At 35.3% G+C, this 27487-nt stretch overlaps 1 protein-coding gene across 1 annotated transcript; it reads left to right on the plus strand.

Moving 5' to 3' along the window:
* The first annotated feature begins 4273 nt into the window (after window positions 1-4273).
* LOC137639193 (uncharacterized) lies at window positions 4274-26538 on the plus strand. Its single transcript, XM_068371486.1, has 2 exons — window positions 4274-4501; window positions 22814-26538. Exons 1-2 carry the CDS (start codon window positions 4478-4480, stop codon window positions 26255-26257), a joined length of 3468 nt encoding a protein of 1155 aa, XP_068227587.1. The 5' UTR covers window positions 4274-4477; the 3' UTR covers window positions 26258-26538.
* The last annotated feature ends 949 nt before the right edge of the window (window positions 26539-27487 follow it).

Here is a 27487-nt window from a genome sequence, read left to right on the forward strand (position 1 = left end):
ACGTATACCTGCTTCCACTCCACCATTTGCTCCAACAACAGACCCCAAGTACTTGAACTGATCCACCTCTCAAGTAATTCTCCATTCAATATGACATTCAACCTTGCACCACCTTCCCTTCTCGTACATCTCATAACCTTACTCTTAGCCACATTAACTCTCAACTTCCTTCTCTCACACACCCTACCAAATTCTGTCACTAATCGGCCAAGCTTCTCTTCCGCGTCTGCAATCAGTACAGTATCATCCGCAAACAACAATTGATTTACCTCCCAGTTATGGTCATTCTCGTCAACCAGTTTCAATACTCGTTCAAGTACTCGAGCATTCACCTCTCTCATCACGTTTATATAATTATATAATTTATTCATCAGTTATATCAATCACTCAAAATGATAGACGCTCATGCAATGCTCATGATTAATCGCTTATCGAAGTCTATCGCTTAATAGGGAAGTCCATCAAAATAAATGCATCTTTGATATACGTTGATCTATTAAGGGGCTTTTATCAACAGCCATTTTAGTAAAAAAAATAAACAACCTCTCCAATTTGTATCATATGTAGTTATAATACAAAAATGGCAATTAAATTCATATTTGCTTTGAGAATCAGTAAGATAGTTCAAACGTTCTCATATTCTTTAATTCATGATCCAGTGTTCTTTTTCTCTTTAAAATCAAAATTTCGGTTAAGGAAGTGAGATACTTTGAAACGATGCAATTCTTATGTATTAAGGGAATGAGTTTTTGGTTGATACACACGCACACACAGACACACACACACACACATATATATATATATATATATATATATATATATATATATATATATATGTGTGTGTGTGTGTGTGTGTATATATATATATATATATATATATATATATATATATATATATATATATATGTATACATATATATATATATATATATATATATATATATATATATATGAGAGAGAATGGATTAATGAAGTGGAATCGTTCAAATATTCAGGAACTATGATCTCTAATACAGGATCTCTAGAATTAGTGTTTAATGAATGATTACAAAAGCAAATCAGAAAAGGGCTCGGTTAAGTAAAATTTTGATATCAAATTGCTTGAAATTACATATAAAAATCAGGCTATATATCAGTTTAATGAGATCGGTGTTACTGCATGGACATGAGTCACGGTATGACAATGAAACAGTATCCAACAGATTTTGTAGATTTGACAACAAAGCCATCAGAAGAATACTGTGAGTCAAATGACAGGATATGACTAGAAATGAAACTATAAGAGAGATTACTCGAGTGCCATATGTGGATGAGGTCATCGTGAGTTGTAGATGGAGATGGTTTGGGTATGGTCTTTGCACTCCAAAGAGAGATTAGTTCACCAAACTTCCAACTGGGCTCCACAAGGCACTAGAAGAGTATGAAGACCCAGACATACATGGCTGAGGACTATGAAGCGTGAAGTAGATGATGAATGGAGTAGTATTGATTTAAAAGCTTAAGATAGAGACGACTTGCGAAATCTAAGTGAGGCCCTTTCCGTCAATACGCGTAGGATATCATGATGATGATGATTAAATATACATATATATATATATATATATATATATATATATATATATATATATATATATATATATGTGTGTGTGTATATATATGTGTGTGTGTGCGTGTGTTTGTGTGTTCTTGACTCGTTTTCGATTTCATAATTGTATATAATCTTCTTAATAATATGAGTTCGTTTGTCAGATTTTTCTGATTACTTATACTACTGTATGTATAAGGTTTCCAACAATGTATAATTTACATACTCTCCGCAAAACTCCAACAAAAGTTAAAATCTAAACATAGTGAACTAAGCGTTACACATTCTTTTCCAGTCAGGCCGGCTATCACTCAGCAAAATCTACTTTTGAAAACATTTTCTTTGCAGGAAGTGGGTCCGACCGTTTCTTATTAAGTACCTTGGTTGTAAATTAATTGGTAACATTCCCATCTCTATCGTAGCATAAATCCATCCCAGTTGTCTAACTACCACGTACTTAATTCACTCCTTATGTCAAAAGAACTTCAAGGGTACTTTACAGCGGCCTTGGGAATGATACCCAGAACACTACCCAGACCCTTTGACTGGTGAGAAGAGCGTCCTAACCACTGGAATCCCAGGACCATCTAAATTTCTAATACATACAGTATACAACTTAAAAATTAATCAGCACATGTACTGTTATAACAACATACCTAATATATTTTCTTACAAAGAATTTGGTCAACCAAGGTTTGAAGCATCACTCACTATCAGCGTGTCATTATTTGGACCAATCTCCCCATAAGTACACAACCACTGCCTATTAGGCAGTAAATATTGGAATATTTATTTTCATATGCAAAACTACATTGCATTTGAAGAAATATTGATTACATTCTCAGATTCTGGTGAGTCATTTTTGCAAATTGATGGGTCGTAATCATAATGATAATCATCAGGTAAAAGATAATTATCAATATTTCCTCTTTTTTGAGAATGCAACCTGCAATCATTTTGTAAGTAAAAGGGAAGCAACTCAGTTCTTTATAAAATACATTTGAATTTTTTCATAAGATGAGCTGCTTCCCTTTTAAGCAAATATTGTCGGAATGTATTGGCAGACGCAAGATAAAAGTTTTAAAAGAAGTAATAAAATCATTTGTATTTACTTTTGTGGATGCTTTTCTCCTTTCGAATAATAGATCAGATCTTAGAAAAAGATTAGATTCTAATAAATACATTCATTACTAAAGCGATGTTGTCAATGTTCTTCGGGACTCTTAATAATCCCTTTATAGAATTTTTTTCTTTAAATGTGACATCTAGCTTTTGTCTTTGTATTCTGAAAGGGAAATGAATGTGCTGCTTCTCAAAGCGTCAAGAATATTTATCTGTCTATTTATGTATTCACTTTTTTATTTATTTATTCATTAGTTATTTATCCTTTAATCTCATTCACATTCATACATTTATGCGAAAAAAAAACTTCACTATACAACAAGAGCAAATTTCTATTTTGGGAGTTTTTTTTTATTATAGAAAGATATAAACCATCAATTTCATCTTTTACCTTTTGGCCGAAGATTTCCTAGGCTTCTACTCGAGATTATATTTTGTTTTGATAAAGATTTGATCATCATCAACCAACAAGCCAAATAAGGCCCCCCCCCCCCCCTCCCCCCCCGCCCCCCCAAACTCTACCCTCTTCACACAAACACAGACAGGTGAATAGGAGTCTCCAACAAATTCCATTTCAAGATGATGAGAATTTCACAGAAAGAGAAATACAACATAAAAAATAGATTGATTGATTGATAGACCGAAATTGTGTTTGTAAAAGTTAAGTTCGTTTACGCAAAATATTTTCTCTTTAATGTATTTTGAGATGGTAATGTGATGATGATGATGATGATAGTAGAGGGATCACAGAGTTACGCTTATATTTGTAGAATTCCAGGTCAGGGAATTCTACAAATATAAGCGTAACTCTGTGATCCCAAAGCTAGATGTCACATTTAAAGAAAAAAATTCTATAAAAGGATTATTACGAGCCCCGAAGAACATTGACACCATCGCTTTAATAATGAATATATTTCTTAAAATCTAATCTCATGCTAAGATCTGTGCTGTTATTCGAAAGGAGGAAACCATTCACAAAAGTAAATACAAATTATATATTGACAGCTATGACATCATGTAAGAAAAAGAAATGGTCATGGGCAGGACTTATAATAAGAATGACAGATAATAGGTCGACATTAGGAATAACCAAATGGGTCCTAAGAGATTGCAAAACAAACAGGGGAAGGAAGAGAAGACAATGTACTGTTGAACTAAGAAAATTTGTAGGTATGAACTAGCAAAGAAAACCATAAACAGACGCGAGTGGAAAGCCTTTGTCCTGAAGTGGACTAGTAATAGCTGATGAGGATGATAGTTGAGGGCTAAGAGGTCTACAAAAATTCTTTGTCGAGTTATCCTTATGCTTGTAAAATTCCAGGTTAGGCTAGAGGTTTTCTCTTGCCCATTTACTGGAATATTATATTTTGATAACTATGACAACGATAAGATGAGCCCGTCGAAGGATGCCAAAGGCGTGACAAAGGTCGAGGGTGACGGAAGTGAGTGACGCTTCCCCTCAAAGGGCAAGGAAAAAAGAGAGCGTCCAAGATGGATGCCGCTCAACGTATATAAGAGAAGGTTTGCCTTTTCACTTTTTATTATCACGTCGCGCGTATCGTCGAGCGGCGCCAATGGAAGCTGCAGTCCCATAGGAATCCTTTCTCTTTCATAAGGGAGTTCTCGCCTTCGACGGCTCTCTCTCTGACTTCTCTGTTCGACGACGTTTGAAGTCCAAAATTTCTGTGTTTCGTGGCAATCGGTGGAAGGATTTTTTCTCTTATAGTGATTCTGTGCTTCCTTCCATCAACAACAGTCTGAGTAACCGACATGAGGTTACCTCTACGTCCTAAGGTGAGTGGCGTGAAAGAATGTCATAAATTTTATACAGATTTTATCTATTTTAAATCGGATAATAAATTAAAAGTAATGTATAAATCTTTGACAGAAGATCCAGTTGAATTTTGAATATTATGATCAGCGAGGGATCTTTTTACATTTAATAGTATTAGCACATTTTGTTTTCGTTTACGAGCGTTTATGCAGACAAACGTATCATATGAAAACAGGTGAACTCCATAAACCGGCATACACCTGACAATGCTAAGAGTACCAAGCAATTCTTCACTCAAGAGGTTAACTACTACAATATAATTGTTCAGTGGCAACTTTCCTTTTGATATGGGTGGAAGAAACTCTTTAACTATGGTAAGCAGCTTTTCTAAGAGACGGACACTCCAAAATCAAACCATTGTTCGCTAGAGTTATGGGGTCCTTTGGCTGGCCAGACAGTGCTACATTGGATCCTTCTCTCTGGTTACGGTTCACTTTTCCTTTGCCTACACAAACACCGAATAGTCTGGCCTATTCTTTACATATTCTCCTCTGTCCTCCTACAACTGACAACACAGATTACCAAACAATTCTTCTTCACCCAAGGGGTTAACTACTACACTATAATTGTTCAGTGGCTACTTTCTTCTTGGTTAGGGTAGAGGAGACTCTTTAGCTTTGGTAAGCAGCTCTTCTAAGAGAAGGACAATTCAAAATCAAATCATGTTCCCTAGTCTTGGGTAGTGCCATAGCCTCTGTACCATGGTCTTCCACTGTCTTGGGTTTGAGTTCTCTTGCTTGAGGGTACACTCGGACACACTATTGTATCTGGTTTCTCTTCCTCTTGTTTTGTTAAAGTTTATATAGGAAATATTTTTTCTAATGTTACTGTTCTCAAAATATTTTATTTTTCCTTGTTTCCTTTCCTCTCTAGGCTATTTTTCCTTGTTTCCTTTCCTCTCTAGGCTATTTTCCCTGTTGAGGCCCCTGTGCTTAAAGCATCCTGCTTTTCCAACTAATAATAATAATAATAATAATAATAATAATAATAATAAATACACGTAATGCATGAGTCTTACAAAGATCCCTATTTAAGATCATTCTATCTGGTCCTTCAATACTCCTAACAGATTAATGCCGAAGAAAGTACTATTATTTTATGAAATCTCTAATAAGGAAAAGAGCACTGAGCTTACTAAATGATTTTTAGAATGAAAAAAACTGGCACATTTCCGTCTGAGATGTATGAGTTATGTTGCATCGGTGCAAAATAATTATCGCTAATGTGGATTATTAGTTAGTGGTCACTAAGTTATACTGCAGCAGTTTCGCAGCAAAAAAAAAAAAAAGAAAAAAAAAAAACTTTCTAATTTTAATCTATCGTGTAGTTTAGTTACGAGCAAATAAATCACCCATCTCTCTCTCTCTCTCTCTCTCTCTCTCTCTCTCTCTCTCTCTCTCTCTCTCTCTCTCTCTCTCTCTCTCTCCAATCGAGATTCCTTGGATTCTTTTCCTCTTGAATCTCAAGTTATGATTTGTGACGTCACATGAGAATTCGTGACGTCATACAAGAAATGACATCATCGAGGTGTTTTCAAAACAGTCGAAGCAAATTATATGTATCAGTGTTCATTGTTTATTTACAGGTTTGAAGTTACAACATTTAAACAAAACAGTAGAAAATTATAGTTTATGAAAGGAAGAAGATATAAGCAAATAAATTGGCATCTATTATTAGTTCATCACTTCAACATTTTCCTGTTTCCTTATATAAAGTCATTCTCCAAATGATATCTAGTTCAAATCTAAATCTTCTTAACAAAGCCACAATTTATTTTTGAAAGTTAAGTTAAGGTATTGGAACTTAATGATTTCCATCATTTCTCTTATTCAATGTAGAGAACCAAAATGGGGTAAATAACATTACAAAATCTAATTTTCCATACATAATTCCGTAAAGGATTAGAGCCAATACACAAACTTATCATTTCTAGTATATAAAAACAATATTTTCGCGTTTTCGCATTTAACCTCATTAACCTAATATTTTCTAGTTGTACTAAAAATTTCCTCAATATTCTACTGCTTTTTTATTCGGTTTCCCTTAACATCAAAGGGTTCTTTAATAATTCTGGCGACAGGTTATTAGCACCTGGTTTTTCTTTTATGTTAACGCCTCTAGCATTATTATTTCAATCCTGAATATATATCAGTCTACTCTAACATACAACTTTTCATGTACAGAATTACATGACTTTTTAATAGGTTTATTGCATCCATCACCCATTTACATTAAGGGCAATGGTACCAAGAAAATTTGATAAAGAATAAATGTTATGACAATCGTAGTTTTTTTTCATATATTTATTCATGTATCGAGTTGTCTACTTATAATCATATTTTGTAACAATAATAGTATCATTATTATCATCATTACTCACTAAGCTACAATCCTAGTTTGAAAAGCAGGATGCTATAAGCCCATGGACTCCAACAGGGAAAATAGCCGAGTGAGGAAAGGAAATAAGGAAATAAACTACAAGAGAAGTTTAAGAACAATAATACCATTGAAATAAATCTTTCATATATAAACTAAAAAAAAAGTTCAAAATAACAAGAGGAAGAGAAACAAGATAGAATAGTGTGCCCGATTGTAGCCTAAAATTAATGAAATACGTAAACAAAATTTTGAAATCTGTTGATCATGCCAAGGAAAGGGCGCTGATTTTTCAAGCGGATAATCTTGGTTCTCGTGTCGCAATAATATTGAAGACCCCTTCGTTTCCTTACATCCCCGGCTATAGGTTTCCTGACGTAATGATTGCGCAAGCGTGACTCGCCAGTATTATTAACTGTAACAGAATTTCAAACTGGCAAAGACACCCTACCGGGTAAAATTTGGCTCCCAAACGTTCTCTTGTGGGCTCAACTGAGCTTGTGTCAAATGATAAGCATAATGCACTTGTAAAGCTCTCTCTCTCTCTCTCTCTCTCTCTCTCTCTCTCTCTCTCTCTCTCTCTCTCTCTCTCTCTCTCTCTCTCGACAAGGTTAATTTGGACGTAATGATGTAACTACTAGACAGTTATTTTCTCACATGATAGCAGTAATTGAAATTCTACGGTGCTGTGCACCCGGGAACTTACCATGGGAAAATGTTGGTAGCTTCCTCAGACTTTCTGTAAAATCACAGGGAAATATTTCAGGTAAAAAAAAACATGATGAATCACATTTAACATTCTTGGAATTCCTCCCCAGTTATCTTTACTTTTTTCTTGCCATCCCAAACAGTGCGTGGATGGTCTAATGTGTTTTTTTATGATTCGCCCAACATCTTATTTTAAATTTATGATACGGTGCTGATATGGGTGTGGCTTTATAAAATAGCGTTCGCGTTCAATTTGCGAAGACATGTTTTTTATTAGCAGACAGAGAAGAAAATCACATCATTCTAGACCAGCTAGAGAGAGAGAGAGAGAGAGAGAGAGAGAGAGAGAGAGAGAGAGAGATTTGCTCATCTTTTCTCTTTCAAGCACGATCGTAAAAATGACAACAATAAATCTCTGACGCGTGATTTTTGCTGGATGAACTGGACGGAAGCCACACTATCAGATAAAAAAAAAAAAACTGTTTACTTTTACGCAAAAGAAGGTACGCATTGTCACCAACAGAGGTCATCCAACTGACGCAAAGATTATCGTTTCTTTATAAGAATGACTATCATTATTGATAACACCAGGAGCTGTAGTACACAGATGCTTCAATTGTGTTCACCTCGTGAAAAAAAGAAAAAAAAAATTGTCATGGAAGCGTCAATATCCCGTTAAAGCTCAAGATGTAGAACATAATTTTCATTTCAATGAAATTAATATATATCATCGAAACTCAATCAAGATGCTTCATTTTTTTAAGTGGCGGTCGTTGCTTATATAAAAGCATAGACTGATAAAGTTAAATGAATGAGAAATTCAAAATAATGCATTATATTAATTTTCTAAGTTAAAGATAAAACTATAGACTCACGGCTTTCGAGTTATCAGTTGTTACTCTATCTTAATCGTTTTCAATTGCATAATTTGTCATTCTATCTGTGGTTCTTTCATCATCCGTATTGCTTTCGAATTTTAAATTTCATTTATCCTTCTCCTAATAAGACATCATTATGTTTCAATTTTCAAAAATAATTCGAGGTTTACTGATTTAAAATTTACTACGACTTGAAGATTCAAATAAGCAATTACTATGAGATTATGGGAGAGCAATACCTCTGTCTAGATTCAGGGTTCCTTGGTGTGGATTGGGTAGAACACGAGACACAAGGATGAGCCAAGCTGAGGGCGATATAGGCTCGTCCTATTCTTTTAACCCTGGTCCTTTAGTGTGTAATATAACTGAACTGATAAACGAAAGAAAAAATGCCAGGCTATTGAAGCTAGTCGAATTCCAGTTCAGTATATATCTTGAATAAATAAAGCTACTTGGGCCATTCACAGTTTAATACTTAACTATGGAAAAAATACTCTATTTACAAACTTTGTCATTTGCTATATCTCTCATTTTTTAATCTTAAGATTTTTCCCTTTCATGTACATTCAAGCACAATTTGTCATCATTGTCAATGAGATTCCTCACATATAAAATGATCGATATTTCAAGCATCATTTAACGCCTTATTGTTAAAATTAGTATAATTGATATAACTAGCAACAACACTAGTTGGAAAAGCAGGATGCTATAAAGACAAGGGCTCTTACAAGGAAAAATAACCCAGTAAGAAAAGCAAATAAGGAAATGAACAAACTATATAAAAGGAAATGAATAATCAACATAAAATAATGTTTCAAGATCAGTAACATCAAAATAGATCTTGCATATATAAACTATGAACTACATAAAAACATTCGCTGTAAGTTTGAACTTCTGAAGTTCCATCGATTTAACTGGCTGATTAGGAAGATCATTCCCCAATTTGGTCATAGCTGGAATAAAACTTCTAGAAATCTGTGAAGTATTGAGTCTTATTATGGAGAAGGCATGACTTAGAATTAATTGCATACCTATATAACATTACGTGCAGCATGGTACCGGTTGAGAAGATCTGAAGGCAAAGGATGGTCAGAATTATGAAAATTCTTATGCAACATGCATAAAAAACTAATTGAACGACGGTGCCAGGATTAATAACTAGATCGGGAATAATAAATTTAATAGACTGCAAGTTATTGCCCAACAAATTAAGATGAGATATAACAGCTGAAGACCAGACAAGAAAACAAGAATTGAAGCAAGACAGAATGAAAGAATTAAAACACTTTTTGAAAATAGACTGATCATCGAAAATCTTAAAAGAGTTATCCAGTAAGCCAATTATTTTTGTAATTGAAGGAGAAACTGACCGAATGCGTTTCTCAAGAGTAAATTTGCTATCAAGAATCACACCTAAAAGTTTAAAATGGTCATATAGAGTCAAAGGAACATTATCAATGTTGAGATATGGATGTTGAGGAGCCACTGTACTCGACCTACTTACAATCATACTTTGAGTTTTGTTATGGTTCAACTTCATGCCCCATAATTTGCATCATGCATTAATTTTAGCTATATCTCTATTTAGGGATTCAGCAACGCCAGATCTACATTCAGGGGACGGAATTGATGCACAGAGAGTAGCACCATCTGCATATGCAACGAGCTTGTCTTCTAAACCAAACCGCAAAAGACTTTAGAACATTTAGTTTTCAATCATACTGAAAATACCTTTTTTTTTTAAATCGTCTCTACAGTAATATTTCCTATGCACAGTTTTATCGATATTTGAATGTTTGGAAAACGTATTGGACCATTTTCTTGATCATAACCTGATTATAGTCTTATAAGTCAGTGTACTGCAGTATACGCATAAATCTATACATTACATCAGAATATTTAGCTGATTATATATTTCATTTATTCACCCAAACTTTTTTCCACTCTCGCGTAACTGATTACCTGCACTTGCGAGTTAGGAGCATTTGTCTTGCCCCATTCCCCCACATTTAAAACCGTTACGTTTCCGGTTATAGCGACATACTACATTCCCTGTTGGGCAATGACATTGCCAATCTGTATCAATTCATTGACAAGTTAATTACTCCACGTCAGGAGGAACTTCCTCCCTAAGCTCTATGCAATCACTTAAATGCCTTTCACCGGAGCTATGTAGTGTTATATGAGGCCCATTTATGACCGATTTATTTCCTGGTCTCGGCTTGAGACAGAATAAAAATGATCTAGACAAAAGGTAACAAAAAGTATGAACAATTTATTTACATGGTAAATCAAAAGAATAAATATATATGTATATATATATATATATATATATATATATATATATATATATATATATATATATATATGTGTGTGTGTGTGTGTGTGTGTGTGTGTGTGTGTGTGTGTGTGTGTATAATTCTTGAGTAGTTTCCGATATTAAAGTGTATAAAATCTTTATATAAATATGAGCTCATTTGCCAGATGCGTGAAATTAAAGAATATTTGGGATAGCACTCTATCTTAGACAGCCTTAAATTAATTGTCCCTACAAACTCGGGTAGCACTCTGCTACACTTCTTTCAATTAACTGTTTCTTTATAGACTACAAAGTAATGATTAACTTATTTACAAGAGTTTCTGTAACAATGGATGCTATGTCATCTTTCAATGTATCATCAGAATTATCCGTTCTTAAATCTAAAAAGCTTTCAAGTGAAATTTCGAAATTGATGAATTCGGCCTTAAATCTGCCTGCACCCGTGGCCAAGCAATCTACAGTACAACAAAAACAACGACAGCAACAATCTTCCTGCAAACTAATATGGATAGAATCCTAAGTCTATTCAAACCTATTGCTGCTATCTATAAATATCAGATTATGACTGCAAAGTTTCAATTTTAACATAAATAAGATTGGTGCTTAATACGTCATATTTTTCCTTTTGGAAGCCGTGATTACTGTTTTACGCCCTTGGATTTATCCTAAAGGTTTAAAGGTCACTCGTGAGCCTTACCTCCATCCAAGTTATAGATGATGTTTCCATCTGTTGCTACAAAAGGCGATAAATTTTTTCCTTATATTTGTTTTGTCAACTTTGTTTTGAAGATTCTTATAAGTTTATTGCCTTCGCCATGCGAAGGGCATGTATTCATCTGTTTGTTAGTTTATATATTTGTTTGTTTGTTTGTGAGCAACTTTACACAAAACCTACAGTACAGCTTTGACTAAACTTGGTAGTCATGTTGGGTACGACCCAAGGATGAATCTGTAACTTTTTGGATAAAGTACATTAAATTAACAAGTACGTAGCATTACTCTGAAAATAGTTGCAATGTTAAGTTAATAGCAAATATTTTTCAATTTTATATTTTTTTGTGAACAACATTTCGTAACAAACTGTTCAACCAATTTCAACGAAACTTGACGGAAATATGGAGTATGACTCAAGGACAAATCCAGTATATTTTGAAGAAAATACATCGAAGTACAAGTACACAATGCAGTTAAGAGCAAGATAATACTGCTTGGCGTGGCGAAGGCATGCTCCCTGCACGGTGCAGCTCTAGTATTAAATATATTTTACGCTATCTATTATTTATGGAGACGTTGACATACAAATCGGCCGTACAATCCTTTTTCATAGAAAAGTTAGGTACTTTCAAATGTCCAACCCATTCGCACAATTTCTATGATCTTCAAAGGTCACGTAATCAAGTACAGCCAAAATTTCTGCTTCTGGCATATTATTTCTGGAAATATGTCAGGGCCAAGATGATAACGTCTGTCAACTTTTGCCATGCTTACCTTAATTCACTACATGAATATTCACTATGTAAAGGGATTATTTACTCACTTGAAAATATGTCTCTCCTCTTTATAGTCAGATTTACGAATATGGTTGTTTCACTAATAAGAAATTGTAAGCCTTTTCCTTTTCAAGAAAGCAATAACACAACTATTTGGAAATTACTATGGGGTTTGTATGAGGTACCAAATGCATCAGGCTTGAAAGAATACCAGCCTAATATCCCCACACATGCATGAGAACATGAAATGATGGGGAAAAAAAGTTCACATAACATCAACGTTTAATATAAGAAGTCGAAACTTTATTAAAAAAAAAAATATATATATATATATATATATATATATATATATATATATATATATATATATATATATATATATATAGAAATTGCCACCGATTTTGGAAAGTTATAACGAAGTTGATCATTTGAAAATACATCTTTCCCCGAACAATATAAATCATACAAATAATATCTAATATTCTACAAGATGCGCTGAATGAAAATCTATTGCCCATTCTCCTAAAGAAAGGGGAAGTATGCTGCACAAAAAGTCATGATAAGTAACTTTAAACTTACCTTTCTATTGAAGTATATTTGATATATCCCCTCTTACAGATTTGCGCTTAATGACAGCAAAGTAAATCTTGACCAGTCATATCTGAGGTTCCTCAGGGCAGTATAACCAGAGACATTTGCTGTTCTTAGTATTCACTGGTAACGTAACGGTTCGCACTGAAAATGAAAGAATATTATGCAATTACAACTGGCACATATTCCCATCCCCATGATGAGGAAACTAAGCGTATTACTATAAATTAAGCATAATACTTCATTAGCAGATAACTAGAGCAAATTACGAAAACCTTGAGTCAGTTATATCAGAGGCTGAACACTGTTGAAATAAAATTATTTATTCTTGTACCACCCATCCAGTTGGCTATCCACTTTGAACCTTAACGCTTTATCTAATTAATGCAAATATTTGGTAAAAGAAAAAAAAATCCGTTCCAGTATTTTTCCATTTCTCTCTTGTAGTAAATTAAATATCTATCATTCAATACGGATGTTCCTAAAGATTCGGCCTATCTGTTGTTTACAGAATACATATCATATTACAACACTGATACCACACGCTTCAGGAGTTTTGTTCTACAATTGCTATCCTTACTAAAAAGTAAACAGCATTTTTGGAATTTTACCTTCCAGTCAATATTGACTAAATAGTGATCTCATTCTCACATCTTCAGTAAGTATTATTGAAACATTCTTTTTGGATACTTGAAAATATTTATTTTTATATATTCAATGAAAACTTAACTCATCCTCTTTGGTACTTAGGCCTTTTAAATTAAAGCATGTGATTGTAGCCATTTATCATTTAATCCACCCCCTAATAATCTGAACGGCCTATGCAATATATATATATATATATATATATATATATATATATACATATATATATATATAATATATATAATATATATAATATATACATATATATATATATGTGTGTGTGTGTATACAAATATGTGTAAATATATATATATATATATATATATATATATATATATATATATATATATATATATATATATATATAATAATAATAATAATAATAATAATAATGATAATAATAATAATAATAATAATAATAATAATAATGATAATAATAATAATAATAATAATAATAATAATAATAATAACTCAAGACAAGTTTATAAAAGTGCAGGAGAATATGTTTCTCCGTCAAATTTTTAGGCGCGGTTCAAGAGACTCGTTTCCAAAATGAATTGATAATTACTTTAACGCTAATTTTCTTCCAAATGCCTTTTCAGCATGTTATCGTAATTCAACACGACTGACTGGTATATATTGCTGTAGTATTTAAAACGTATTCAACCATCCACCACCTTGGTATGAAGGGATATAAAAAAAAACTTTCCACATTTATGGCTTAAGATACAATATATACGTTCATTATTATTGTTATTATTATTATTATTATTATTATTATTATTATTATTATTATTATTAATAATAATAATAATAATAATAATAATAATAATAATATTAATAATAGCTAAGCCACAACCCTAGTTGGAAAAGCAGGATTCTATAAGCCCAAGGCTTCCAACAAGGTAAAATAGCCCAGTGAGGAGAGGAAGCTGGGAAATAATAAGAGAAGTAATGAACAATTAAAATCAAATATTCTAAGAACAGTAACAACAAGATTAATGCAGTTTTCATTTGCCTAAAGATATTGGGAGGTTACAAGAAACCTCACTTAAATAAATTCAAACATGGCGGTCATGTTCTCAGGCTGCAAATTTCTGTGACTGCGTTTGATCCCCAAATATAGTCCTCAAGTTCACCAAGAGTACCAGCAATTGTTGGGGTCAACAAAAGGGCGATGAGCTTGCAGCTTCACTCCTGAAGACTTATTGTGATACCAGAAGGCTAAACTCTTCTGGCACCATATCTTTAAAGGGACAAGATGAGAAGTAAAAACTGCTTTTTTACATTATATTTATATATATATATATATATATATATATATATATATATATATATATACATATGTGCGTGTGTGTGTGTGCATGTATGTATGTATGTATGTATACTCTTTCAGATAAGGTGAAACCCAGAGTTTATAACTAAACAGACTGAAATAAGACCCTTGCCAATGTTGACTTATTTATGCGTAGAAATAGAAACTTGTTTATGTTTGCATACCAACTATGCGTGCATGATTTAATAAAGTGAGAATTGTCATGACCGGGAAGTTTTAACTTGAATTAGAATGGATGACATGTTGAAATTGAAGAACTACAATAATGCGTCGAAAATTTATGACAAAATTGTCGTTTGTTACCTTTAATAACCGTTCTTTAAGCATAGTCGGAGTATTTGAAGGACCTTTCCTTTAAAATTTTTGAAATAATTCAAGTATTGGATGGATAGAATTATCCTGATTCAGATGCATGATATACACAAACGCACACACATACGCACACATATTCAACACATCCCAATCACTCCCCCTTTCCTCTCGAGGTACGACCTCTCATTAGGGTATGACTACTCCTCTCCGCCTACCCGGGAAGGGACGGGGAGAGACCGAGTAATTATGTCTAGCAATGCTGCTGAGCTTGACCGGAAATATATCTATCTATCTATCTATATCTATATATATACATACATACATACATATATATATATATATATATATATATATATATATATATATATATATATATATACATATATATATATACATACTATACATAAGGGTTATGGACGAACCTTTAGAGATTGTTAATGAAAACACACACTTAGGACAGAAAGTGTTTCCCCAGAACATGAGAACAAAATTAAAAGAAGGATAAGCATGGGATGGAAAGCTATTGGTAAACAAGACGAGATTTTGAAAATTAAAATGCCACTTTCTCTAAAAAGAAATGTATTTAATCTGATGGTTCTACGAGTATTAATGTGTGCATCAGAAACTTGTACCCTTAGAACATGAAGTAGTTACAACTCAAAGAGCTATAGAAAAAGAGCAACATGGATACGAAAGCAAGCTAAAGTAGAGAATATTCTATCAATAAGTGAAAAAATAAATGGACACGGGCAGACATATAATGAGAATGACAGATAACAGATGGACATTAAGAATAGCGGAATGGGTCCCTAGAGATTGCAAACGAAGCAAGGGAAGGAAGAGGAGGCGATGAATTGAAGAAGTAAGAAAATCTACTGCTATAAACTGGTATCGAAAGACCTTAAACAGACGCAAGTGGAAGGACCTGTCTGAGGCATGTATTCTGCAGTGAACTAGTAACAGCTGATGATGATGATGATGATTTATATATATATATATATATATATATATATATATATATATGTGTGTGTGTGTATACATATATATATATGTGTGTGTTATATATACAGTATATATATATATATATATATATATATATATATATATATATAACCAGACATTTGCTCTTTATTATAAAGGAGAGATGTCCTAGACTGGTATCATGTATCTTTTATGTAATTTCCTCCAGTGGAGGAAAACGAGCGACATTAAAGTCTCTGTGAAAGTTGCAACGTATTGTCAGATATCTAGTCCTTATAAAAATGGAGATTAACATACAACAATTATTCTAATAATTCAAATAGTGATCTAATTTATCTTGTTACAGAAGAGTAATAAATCATTTCAGCATACAGCCAAACAAAACATTGCTCATCCATAATTTAAATCCTAATTAAGAGAAAAATATATCATCTCTTCTAAGAATCTTTTCCAAAAGCTTCATATTTCTGAACTGGATACCTTGCAAACAAGTAGTTACCTTACACTATTAGATAATGCTTAAATGTTACCTCTAAGTGCTATGAAGAGGAAAACCTGTAGTCGTATTTAGCAAAATGTATTGCCAAATAATCATCATGTAAAAGTATTCCAAATGCAAAAAGAATTCGCATATGGAGGAGTGAATTACTGCAAAAAAATATTGTCTCCATCTGTATACACTTCACGTTTGCTAAAGCCAAAAGTCACGCTGCTGTTAATTATTGAATATGGCAAAGGCCCTGCGCCTGGAAACAGCAAAGACTTTTTTTTTTTTTTTTTTTTTTTTTTTTTTTGCTAAGGAAGTCAAACGGGTCATTTAACCTCATTTGTTTCTGCACGGTAGAATGACATTGAATATGATAAAAAAAGTATCATATCTACACGCTGGGTACTGAATAGAGAGCAACGTGGACTTACTGGAAATGAAAAAAACAGGAATAGTAAATACAGCATTCAGTAAAATAATATATCAATTATAAAGGTTTTTAGCTTAAAAGTGATACACTATGTTTCCATCATATCTCTCTTTGTTCATAAATTATTTGTGTTTTTACTTTCTCCGCTAAATTTGACGTAGGCAATATCAAATAGTAATGGACGTGTCTATCATAAAAAAACAAATAAATGTTCTTAGATTAAGATGAGCTTTTTCTATGAAAATATATTATGTACCTTTAAAGAAGTCTAGAACTACTATAGATAAGGTTAAATAAACACTTAATTGTTTGTTCTCATACTTCATCAAATATTCCCTCTTCTTTCAATAAAATGTTTTCCTTTTTAGAAATCATTTAACGCCAAATTTCGCACTCAATTATTCTCATTCGTTCATCAAAGCTAGGAAATGGCTACCAAATTAGCTGTTTTGTAAATTGACTTCACGTGCGTGTTCACAAACACCTCAATAAATAAGAATATAAAAAGATCATTAACAGCAAGTCCGGCTCGTGTACCATTATTGCAAGAATTCTAGAAATCCGAGCACTGATTGCCTCTGCTATTAACAGTGAGTTTTTTTTTCTTCATGATAAACAGACTAGTTACTGCTTGTAATATTTAATATTGATCTTGTATTGCTTTTCTTTAAGGTACGTAGATACCACTCAACTCTATATCTAATCCGTATCATTCAATTTATTTTTCTTTCTTACCGTTACTCTACTTTTCTTAGTACATCCCCATTTCCTTTTATCGAAATAACCTTGACTTTTTTTATGAGAAAAATACGACTACATTGAAATGTCTCCCAGTAGTTATTTTTTATATTTATCGCGCTTGCATTTGCCGCATCGTATAATAAAGACAAATATTTCCCATTCCCACGAAATTGTTGTTGATTCCCCTTTCCCTTGCTTCTGCAATCACCACCCCCCTCCCCCGCCCCCTCACCACCGGGTCTCTTCTCCTTGGCCCTTTATGAAACTCCCTCCCGGACAAATCCAGGAGCGATAGCCATTGAAATTAGTATTTACGAAACGGACAATAAATAACGCTTGTTCAAAGAAGCGCCACGTGCACTTTCCACCGTGAGTCAGCTCTTCGTGATTCGACTTTCTCAATCTTTCCAGAATGTTTTGTTTTCTTTCTCCATATAACAGACATAATGGTGGAGACGATGCGTTATTTTCCTATTAACTTTCAGTGAAGTAATGCTGAAAATACATGAATTTGTGTCCGCTGTTTCCCTATCTCCAGTCCTGTAATAGTATCAATATTATCATTAAGTACTTCGTATTTAGAAGAGGGTTTGACTACTCAATATCCAATCTCTCTCTCTCTCTCTCTCTCTCTCTGATGAACGCCAGACTGGGATTCGAGTCCCGCTCAAACTCGATAGTTTCTTTGGTCGCTGCAACCTCACCATCCTTGGGAGCTAAAGATGGGGTGTTTAGGGGAGCATATAGGTCTATCTGCTGAGTCATCAGCAAACATTGCCTGGCCCTCCTAGGTCCTAACTTGGATGGAGAGGGGGCTTGGACGCTGATCATATGTATATATGGTGTCTCTAGGGCATTGTCCTGCTTGATAGGACAATGTCACTGTCCCTTGCCTCGGCCATTCATGAACAGCCTTTAAAGGAGATGCAAACACAGGCGCTCGGGAGCGCACACAAGCCTCACGCATTACAGAAATCTTCTTCGCCAGGCAATCGAAGGGACGCTGGACCTAACGATTGTAACTAATGGTTACCATTACAACACGAAACCAAGTTCAGTGAAAGTAATATCTCCCTTCGGCAGGTGTCATTAAGTTTTGTGTACGTGGCTTGGTTTGTGTCGTCTTTAAAGAAAGAAGCTTGACGCCTTTTTTGCGCTTAACCCGCATTGATTTTCTGACGGCAGAATTGCATGTTAGGCGTTTATCATGCAGTGAACTATCTTAATTATACAATATAGTTCTGTATTCCATTACATACAAAGATGATAACATTTATACATACATATATAAATACATATACCTTTGACTTCTCGGTTTCCTTTTTTGGTACCATAAGGCTTGTAACATTCTGCTTTTCCGATTATGGTTAAAGCTTGGCTTTACCAATAATGATCCTAATAGTAATACGTGCGCTCAAAGTGTATATCATTAAGAGTGCGCACTTATTACAATTTAGACAACCTGCTCAATGTGGGTCTCGCAATAATGCTCGCTGTCTCCCTTCACAACTTTAAGGACCATGAATAAGCGAAGGGTGAACCAGAAAGTAAATTGCAATGGTCAGACATGTAAGATATGAAGCGCAACTGAATGTTGGATACTCCCTCCATGTCGAAAGAAAAAGAGTCAGACAGACACATTGAAAAGTGAGCAATTCGCATGAGATACAAAATTGGTTAAAAGTTGAAATGACAGTTCCTTGCAAAATATTTCGAGGTCCATAACCATTAACGAAAAATATAGACTAATAATTTGAGAGATGGTGAAGAAAATGAAAGGACCAAATCACTTGGGATTACCGTTTCAGTTAGGATCCCTATTATCATTATTACTATTATTATTGGGTCCTTTGACTAGTCAGACAATACTACATTGGATCCGTCTTTCTGGTTACGGCTCTTTTTTTTCTCCCTTGCCTTCACATACACGGAACAGTCTGGCCTATTCTTTCCACATTCTCCTGTCCCCATACACTTGACAACACTTAGATTATCAAACAATTATTCTTCATTCAAGAGATGTAATACTGCACTACAATAATCAGTAGCTACTATCCTTTTTGGTAAGGGTAGAAGAGACTTTAGCTGGGCAAGCAGCTTTTCTAAGAGGACACTCCAAACTCAATCATTGTATTCTCTCCCTCTTGGTTTTTTTTTCTTTGAGTTTTTATGGTTGATATTTGAAAGATCTATTTCATTGTTGTTATTATTGTTAACATATTTTATATTGTTCATTACTTCTCTTGTACTTTATCTATTTCCTTATTTCCTTTGCTCACTGGGCTATTTTTCCCTGTTGGAGCCCTTGGGCTTACAGCATCCTGCTATTCCAGCTATAATAGGGTTGTAGCTTAGCAAGTAATAATAATAATAATAATAATAATAATAATAATAATAATAATAATAATAATATTATTATTAGCTAAGCTATAACCTTAGATGGAAAAGCAAGATGCTATAAGCCCAAGGGCTCCAACAGGGAAAATGTAGCACAGTAAGGAAAGGAAATAAGCAAATAAATGAACTATATGAAAAGTAATGAACAATTAGAATAAAATATTTTAAGAACAGTGACAACATAAAACCGATATTTCATATACATATACTATGAAGAGACTTATATCACCTTGTTCAACATAAAAAGATTTGTAGCAAGTTTGAACTTATAAGGTTCCACCGATTCAACTACATGATTGGGAAAATCATTTCACAACTTGATCACAGCTGGAATAAAACTTCTAGAATACTGTGTAGTATTGAACCTCATGATGGAGAAGGCCCAACTATTAGAGTTGACTACATACCTAGTATTACGTACAGGATAGTACCGTCCGGGAAGATCTGAATGAAAAGAATGGTCAGAATTATGAAAAATCTTAAGCAACATGCATAACGAACTAATTGAACGACGGTGCCAGAGATTAATATCTCGATCGGGAATAAGAAATTTAAATTTCATTACAAGATATCATTATTTCTGAAAATAATAAAAAAATACTAACTCATTTTTCCAAATGCTACCATTTTCACCACTGAAGGATAACCACTTCAATGCAATTAAAAAAAGAAAAAATCCATCAACAGACTAGGAAAAGCATGGGAAGCAAAACTGAGAGAAACTTATACGGAAGCGAAACATCTGACATCAAGGCATGATGGTTCATTCTTCTTCATTTCTCTAATAACATATTGGACTTCTCCCAGTTAATTTCGACTTTTACTGTTGTTTTTTTTTCCTCTCTCTCTCTCTCTCTCTCTCTCTCTCTCTCTCTCTCTCTCTCTCTCTCTCTCTCTCTCTCTCTCTCTGTATATTATATATATATACATACATATATATATATATATATATACAGTATATATAAACTCCATTCCGTTTCTCTCTTTGGATACTAATAGTAAATTCATCTCTCTGGTTACTAATGGTAACATAATCCCTTTTTCTCTCTCTTTGGATACTAATGGACCGAAGATGTTACAATTAATCAGATAACTGTTTCCTTTTTTTCACGACCCCCACTCCACCCCCACCCCTTGCGACGCCACTGAGTATAAAGAAAACAATGTTATTCATACAACTCCAACTCTTAGTTATCATTAGTCAGAAAAAAATAGTACAATGAAAGCGGGGACAGAGATTAATTATTTAACGTTGTCTAATCTATATCAGACAACGTTAAATTAAAAGTGTTTCGACGTGTTATAGGATATTAGTCAATAGCCCACATTTGACAGATAAGCTTCTTCTTTTACAAACAGAGGAAAGAAGACGCTCAATAAATAATTATCAAATACAAGTTAAAAGAACGCACTATATCGTATCTATTATGCGTTAGAGAGGGATCTTGCTATGGAAGAAACAGTGTTGTATTAATGTAGATAATCGTTTTCACTATCAGATATGCAATACTCTCCTGTGGCAGTCTATGAAACAGAACCCTGTCGTTCTCTGAGAAATCTACGTTTTATAAAATGGAAAGCAAAATAAAAAAAAAAAATACCAGAAAAATATTATATCGAATAACTGCAGAGAATAAGAAATAAGATGATTCATAAAATAGGTCTATTTATACTTTTCTTACTTTTAATAGTTATTGAGTCTTATGTTAGCCTTACGTATCCTTTGCTTGAATACTGTTTTTCCTTTTTGAAGGTTTTATCTTTTTTGTTTCGCTTCCATGAGTTCTCGGTCTAATTAATCGTCTCTCTAATACCTCTCTAAATTTTCTCTCCCTCTGCTACAAGGGTCTCTTTCTTTTATCGCATGTAAAGATATTGATAATTTCCTTTTCCCATTTTCATTTTTATATGTGTTAATGCTTCATTTAGGGTTCAGCCCACTGTCTCCTTCCCACCAATTCTCTATTTTTGGGGTGTTACTTTTTTTAAGGTCGCCAATGAAATTGGCCTTTGCACGAAAACAAATCCAATAATTCACAATCCCAATAGGCCTCTTTACATTGCAGGCCTGTTGATGCATCAAATCTGAATATAGATACGAATATTTACTGAATTCTTTAGGCAGTGTAGAGAAGTAAATACAGTATGTACAGCTAATACTATGTCCTCGTGTTTGAAGAAGATTCACTTTTGATCTTCTGTCGCCACCGTCACTAACTACTGCCAATGAACTGATGTTGGTCTTTTGCAGGTTTACAATCGATGATATTTTACACGACTCCGATAATAAACTATCACTAATATAAATTTCTACATACTTCTTAGGTATTGGGTTCAAATCTTATAATAAGCTTATGTGGAACTTTCTAAACAGCGATAATTTCATGGAAGCATAGATTTTATGCATTATTAAGCACAGGACAAAATTCATGTTTCAATTTTACTCTCAGTCTTTTGGTCGAGCAACAGATTCCAATTTTAAAAATCTATCTTCCTCACATGAATCCTTCAGGTAGTAGTAAGATTATCTCATACATTCACGATAAACTTAAGATTAATTTGTTCTCTATTTCTTTGTAGGTATGGATTGGAATCATTGTACTCATGGCTGTATGCATCGACCTGTCAGTGGAAGATAGGCCTCAAAGACCTAAATACATGCCAAAGTACAAACCTCAACCCCAATACCGTCCACCAAAAAGGCCTCAGCATAAATACCGTCCTAGGCCTCAATATAAACCAAAACCCCAATACAAACCAAGGCCGAACTATGGACCACCACCTAAAGCTCCAGCCCCAAGTTATGGGCCTCCAAAAGGTCCAGCTCCAAGTTATGGACCACCTCCCAAAGCTCCGGCTCCCAGTTATGGACCTCCTCCAAAAGCTCCTGCTCCTAGTTATGGGCCTCCAAAAGGTGCAGCTCCAAGTTATAGACCACCTCCCAAAGCTCCAGCTCCCAGTTATGGACCTCCTCCAAAAGCTCCAGCTCCCAGTTATGGACCTCCTCCAAAAGCTCCTGCTCCTAGTTATGGTCCCCCTCCAAAAGCTCCAGCTCCCAGTTATGGCCCCCCTCCAAAAGCTCCAGCTCCCAGTTATGGTCCTCCACCTAAAGCACCAGCTCCAAGTTATGGACCACCACCTAAAGCCCCTTCCCCTAGTTATGGATCACCACCTCAAGCCCCTTCTCCAAGTTATGGAGCACCACCAAAATCTTCAAGCAATAGCTATGGTGGTCAAGGAGATTCAAACAGTGGGTATGGTCCACCTAAATCTTCAAGCATTATTGAGATCTCAGGTGGTTATGAAGGCGGCTCACCTTCTGCTGGTTATGACACTCCAGCTAAACCTAGCAATGAATATGGTGCCCCTCCGGCGACTAGCAGCGGCTATGGTTCTTCTTCCAGTAGCAGCACAGGTGGTTATGGGAATACAGGCTCAGTCAGTGATGATTATGAAGCCCCTTCATCTAGCTCTGGTGGTTATGGATCAAATTCAGGTTCTTCAGGGAGTGGCTTTGGCCCACCCAAAGGAGACACTACATATGAACCAACTTTTCCGCCTTTCCCAGACTTCTCTAATTTTGGGTCATTTCCTTCCTTTGATTCTGACTTTCCATCAGATTACCAAGCACCTGCCATAGAGCCCACCCAGTCTTATTCTCCACCTTCATCCCCTTCATATAAACCTCCAGCACCATCATCTTCCCAATCATACTCTCCTCCAGCTGCACCCGCTCCTTCACAGTCATATAGACCTCCAGCTCCTTCTCAATCATACTCTGCTCCTGCTCCCTCACCATCATATTCACCACCAGCTCCATCCCAGTCTTATTCTGCTCCAGCTGCCCCAAGCCCTTCACAGTCATATTCAGCTCCAGCTCCTTCTCAGTCATACTCTGCTCCTGCTCCCTCACCATCCTATTCACCACCAGCTCCATCCCAATCTTATTCTGCTCCAGCTGCCCCAAGCCCTTCACAGTCATATTCAGCTCCAGCAGGTCCTGCTCCCTCTCAGTCATATTCACCACCAGCTCCCTCACAGTCATATTCGGCTCCATCAGGCCCAGCTCCTTCACAATCGTATTCACCACCAGCTCCCACTCAATCATACTCAGCTCCAGCAGCACCAGCTCCTTCACAGTCATACTCAGCTCCAGCAGCACCAGCTCCTTCACAGTCATACTCAGCTCCAGCAGCACCAGCTCCTTCACAGTCATACTCAGCTCCAGCAGCACCAACCCCTTCACAGTCGTACTCAGCTCCAGCAGCACCAGCCCCTTCACAGTCATACTCAGCTCCAGCACCGTCTCAGTCGTATTCCCCTCCAGCTCCCTCGCAGTCTTACTCAGCACCAGCAGGCCCAGCTCCCTCACAGTCCTATTCACCTCCAGCTCCCTCCCAGTCATACTCTGCTCCAGCAGCGCCAGCTCCTTCCCAGTCATATTCAACTCCAGGGGCACCAGCTCCATCACAGTCATATTCCCCTCCAGCTCCTTCACAGTCATATTCAGCTCCAGCTCCCTCACAGTCTTACTCAGCTCCAGTAGGTCCTGCTCCTTCACAATCATATTCACCCCCAGCTCCATCACAGTCATATTCCCCACCAGCTCCCTCACAATCATACTCAGCTCCAGGTCCCTCACAGTCTTACTCAGCTCCAGCAGCACCTGCCCCATCACAGTCATACTCAGCACCAGAGGCCCCAGCTCCTTCACAGTCATATTCCCCTCCAGCTCCCTCACAGTCATATTCCCCTCCAGCTCCCTCACAGTCATATTCCCCTCCAGCTCCCTCTCAGTCTTACTCAGCTCCAGCAGCGCCAACTCCCTCTCAGTCATATTCACCCCCAGCTCCCACACAGTCATACTCAGAGCCAGCAGCACCGGCCCCTACACAGTCATATTCACCTCCAGCTCCTTCTCAGTCATATTCACCTCCAGCTCCTTCTCAGTCATATTCACCTCCAGCTCCTTCTCAGTCATATTCACCCCCAGCTCCTGCTCCCTCACAATCCTATTCACCCCCGGCTCCCTCACAGTCGTACTCAGCCCCAGCAGAAAAATCCCCTTCACAGTCCTATTCAGCACCTACTCTTTCACAGTCATATACTCCTCCTGCCCCTCAGTCTCCAACACAAACTTATTCTCCTCCTTCACCCCCCATTGTAACACCATCATCCTTGCCAGAGCAAAGTTATAGACCACCCCCTTCTCCTCCCCTTCCCCTTGACAATGAAGCAGCATCCTTTAATGACCTTTATGGCCCTCCTACCTCTCCCTCAACCCCTGCTCTAAGCTATACAGCTCCTGAATCTCCGTCGAACAGCTACAGTGCTCCCTCTGCGCCTGCATTGCCTATCAGCTATGAAAGCCCCAATGAAAGCCCCACAAATAACTATCAAGTTCCTTCACCTACTGCAAACAACTATGAGCCTTCCTCAACTCCCTCAGATAATTATCAGGCTCCTGATGACTATCAAACATCAGCTCCATTATCACCTGGTAGTTATGAACCTCCGCCTTCTTTTCCATCCAATAATTTTCAAGCACCATCCCCAGCACCATTTAATAACTACATAGCGCCTTCAGCTCCATCTGATACCTACGATGCTCCTTCTCCTTCCAATGCCTATGATGTACCAAGTGTTCCTTCTAATAGTTATGAAGAGCCAAGAACACCATCGAACACCTATCAGCCTGTGTCATCTTCATTTAATAACTATGAAACACCAACCACAACCTCAAATAGCTATCAAAACCCAGTTGCCCCATCTAACACCTATGAAACACCAGATACAACATCAAATAATTTTCAGTCACCCTCAAATAACTATGAACCACAAACAGAAACTTCAAGCAATTACCAAATAGGAAACGGTTCTCCCAGTAATAGCATTGAAGATTCATTCAGCTCAAATGACCCAGACCCTGAGTTTGAGCCCAACTCATCTTTTGGAGATTTTAACTTTCCCTCTTTTGCAGACTTATTTTCTGATGATCAGTGGGGTGATAAAGTCGAAAAATAATTATTGTCATTCATTAAATTAATTCTTTTATTATATCACTAGATATCGATTGTTATTCTAATTCCGGCATGGTCACCTCTTTCATACAGAACAGATGAATTTTAAACACATGACCCCCAAATCCATTGCATAAGTCCCCAAAGAAGTAGCATAATAAGAGCACTTTTTGGGACATTAAAGAAATCAAATAACTCGGACATCAAATAGAGAGTAATATATGAATATTTTTAAATACAACTGACAAAAAGTAAGAGGATACAAATAGTTGTTTCTAAAAATTAGCATGGAAGGTGACCAGATGATCAGAGGTTATTAGAAAAATTTGAAACTTCCAAAACTAATAACATTGTAGTGTTTTTACTGTTGTTTATTGTTGATCATGGTTATGTACGTGTAATTCTATTGTTTTATAGTTATGAGATTAAATATCTCGTCTGTAAATATTGCATAAGGTTGAAATATTTTTGTTAATAAAGTATTGCAAGAAATATTTTTGTCAATAAAGTATTGCAAGAAGTAAGTTTTTATTAATAACAATTTTCCTATCACGTTACAGGCAATGATAAAACCATGATTAATCTAACTTTACAATTATATATATATATATATATATATATATATATATATATATATATATATATATATATATATATATATATATATATATATATATATATATATATATATATATATATATGGTGGGACTGGAAAACGAGCAAAATCCAAGGACGCATCATAACCTTCCCCTCCCTAACCTAATAAGGTACTGGGTCCCAACATAACTGAACCAGAGAGTGTGAACTTAACAGCACTTTGATTCTGTCTGACCTATATCACTTTGAAAACCTTTCCTTGACCAGAATCTGAAGTTCCAGATGTAGGTTCAGTTCTGATTTTAAGAATTTACCTAATTACTAAATAATGAAAATTATATTTAATGTTAGAATGCACATTCAGGAGGAATTTGATAAGATTCTTGTGTCAAGCATATCAAACTGAGACTGATATAAAACTCATAAAACTCTTTTCCAAGCCTAGGCTAACCTATTCGTTAGCCTTAATATTCTTAAGATATATATATTACATATACTGTATATGTAGACATATGTATATGTATATACATATGATACTGTATATATACATATATATATATATATATATATATATATATATATATATATATATATATATATATAATTACCATAGGCCTTTTCACAAATATGAAAAAAG

The sequence above is a fragment of the Palaemon carinicauda genome, chromosome 4, assembly GCF_036898095.1.
Source record: "Palaemon carinicauda isolate YSFRI2023 chromosome 4, ASM3689809v2, whole genome shotgun sequence".
Taxonomy (NCBI): domain Eukaryota; kingdom Metazoa; phylum Arthropoda; class Malacostraca; order Decapoda; family Palaemonidae; genus Palaemon; species Palaemon carinicauda.

Bases quoted from the DNA above. Each gene is read 5' to 3' on its own strand.
- LOC137639193 (XM_068371486.1), top strand. From the start codon at position 4,478: ATGAGGTTACCTCTACGTCCTAAG. The intron at 4,502-22,813 runs GTGAGTGGCGTG...ATTTCTTTGTAG, and splicing joins GGTTACCTCTACGTCCTAAG to GTATGGATTGGAATCATTGT.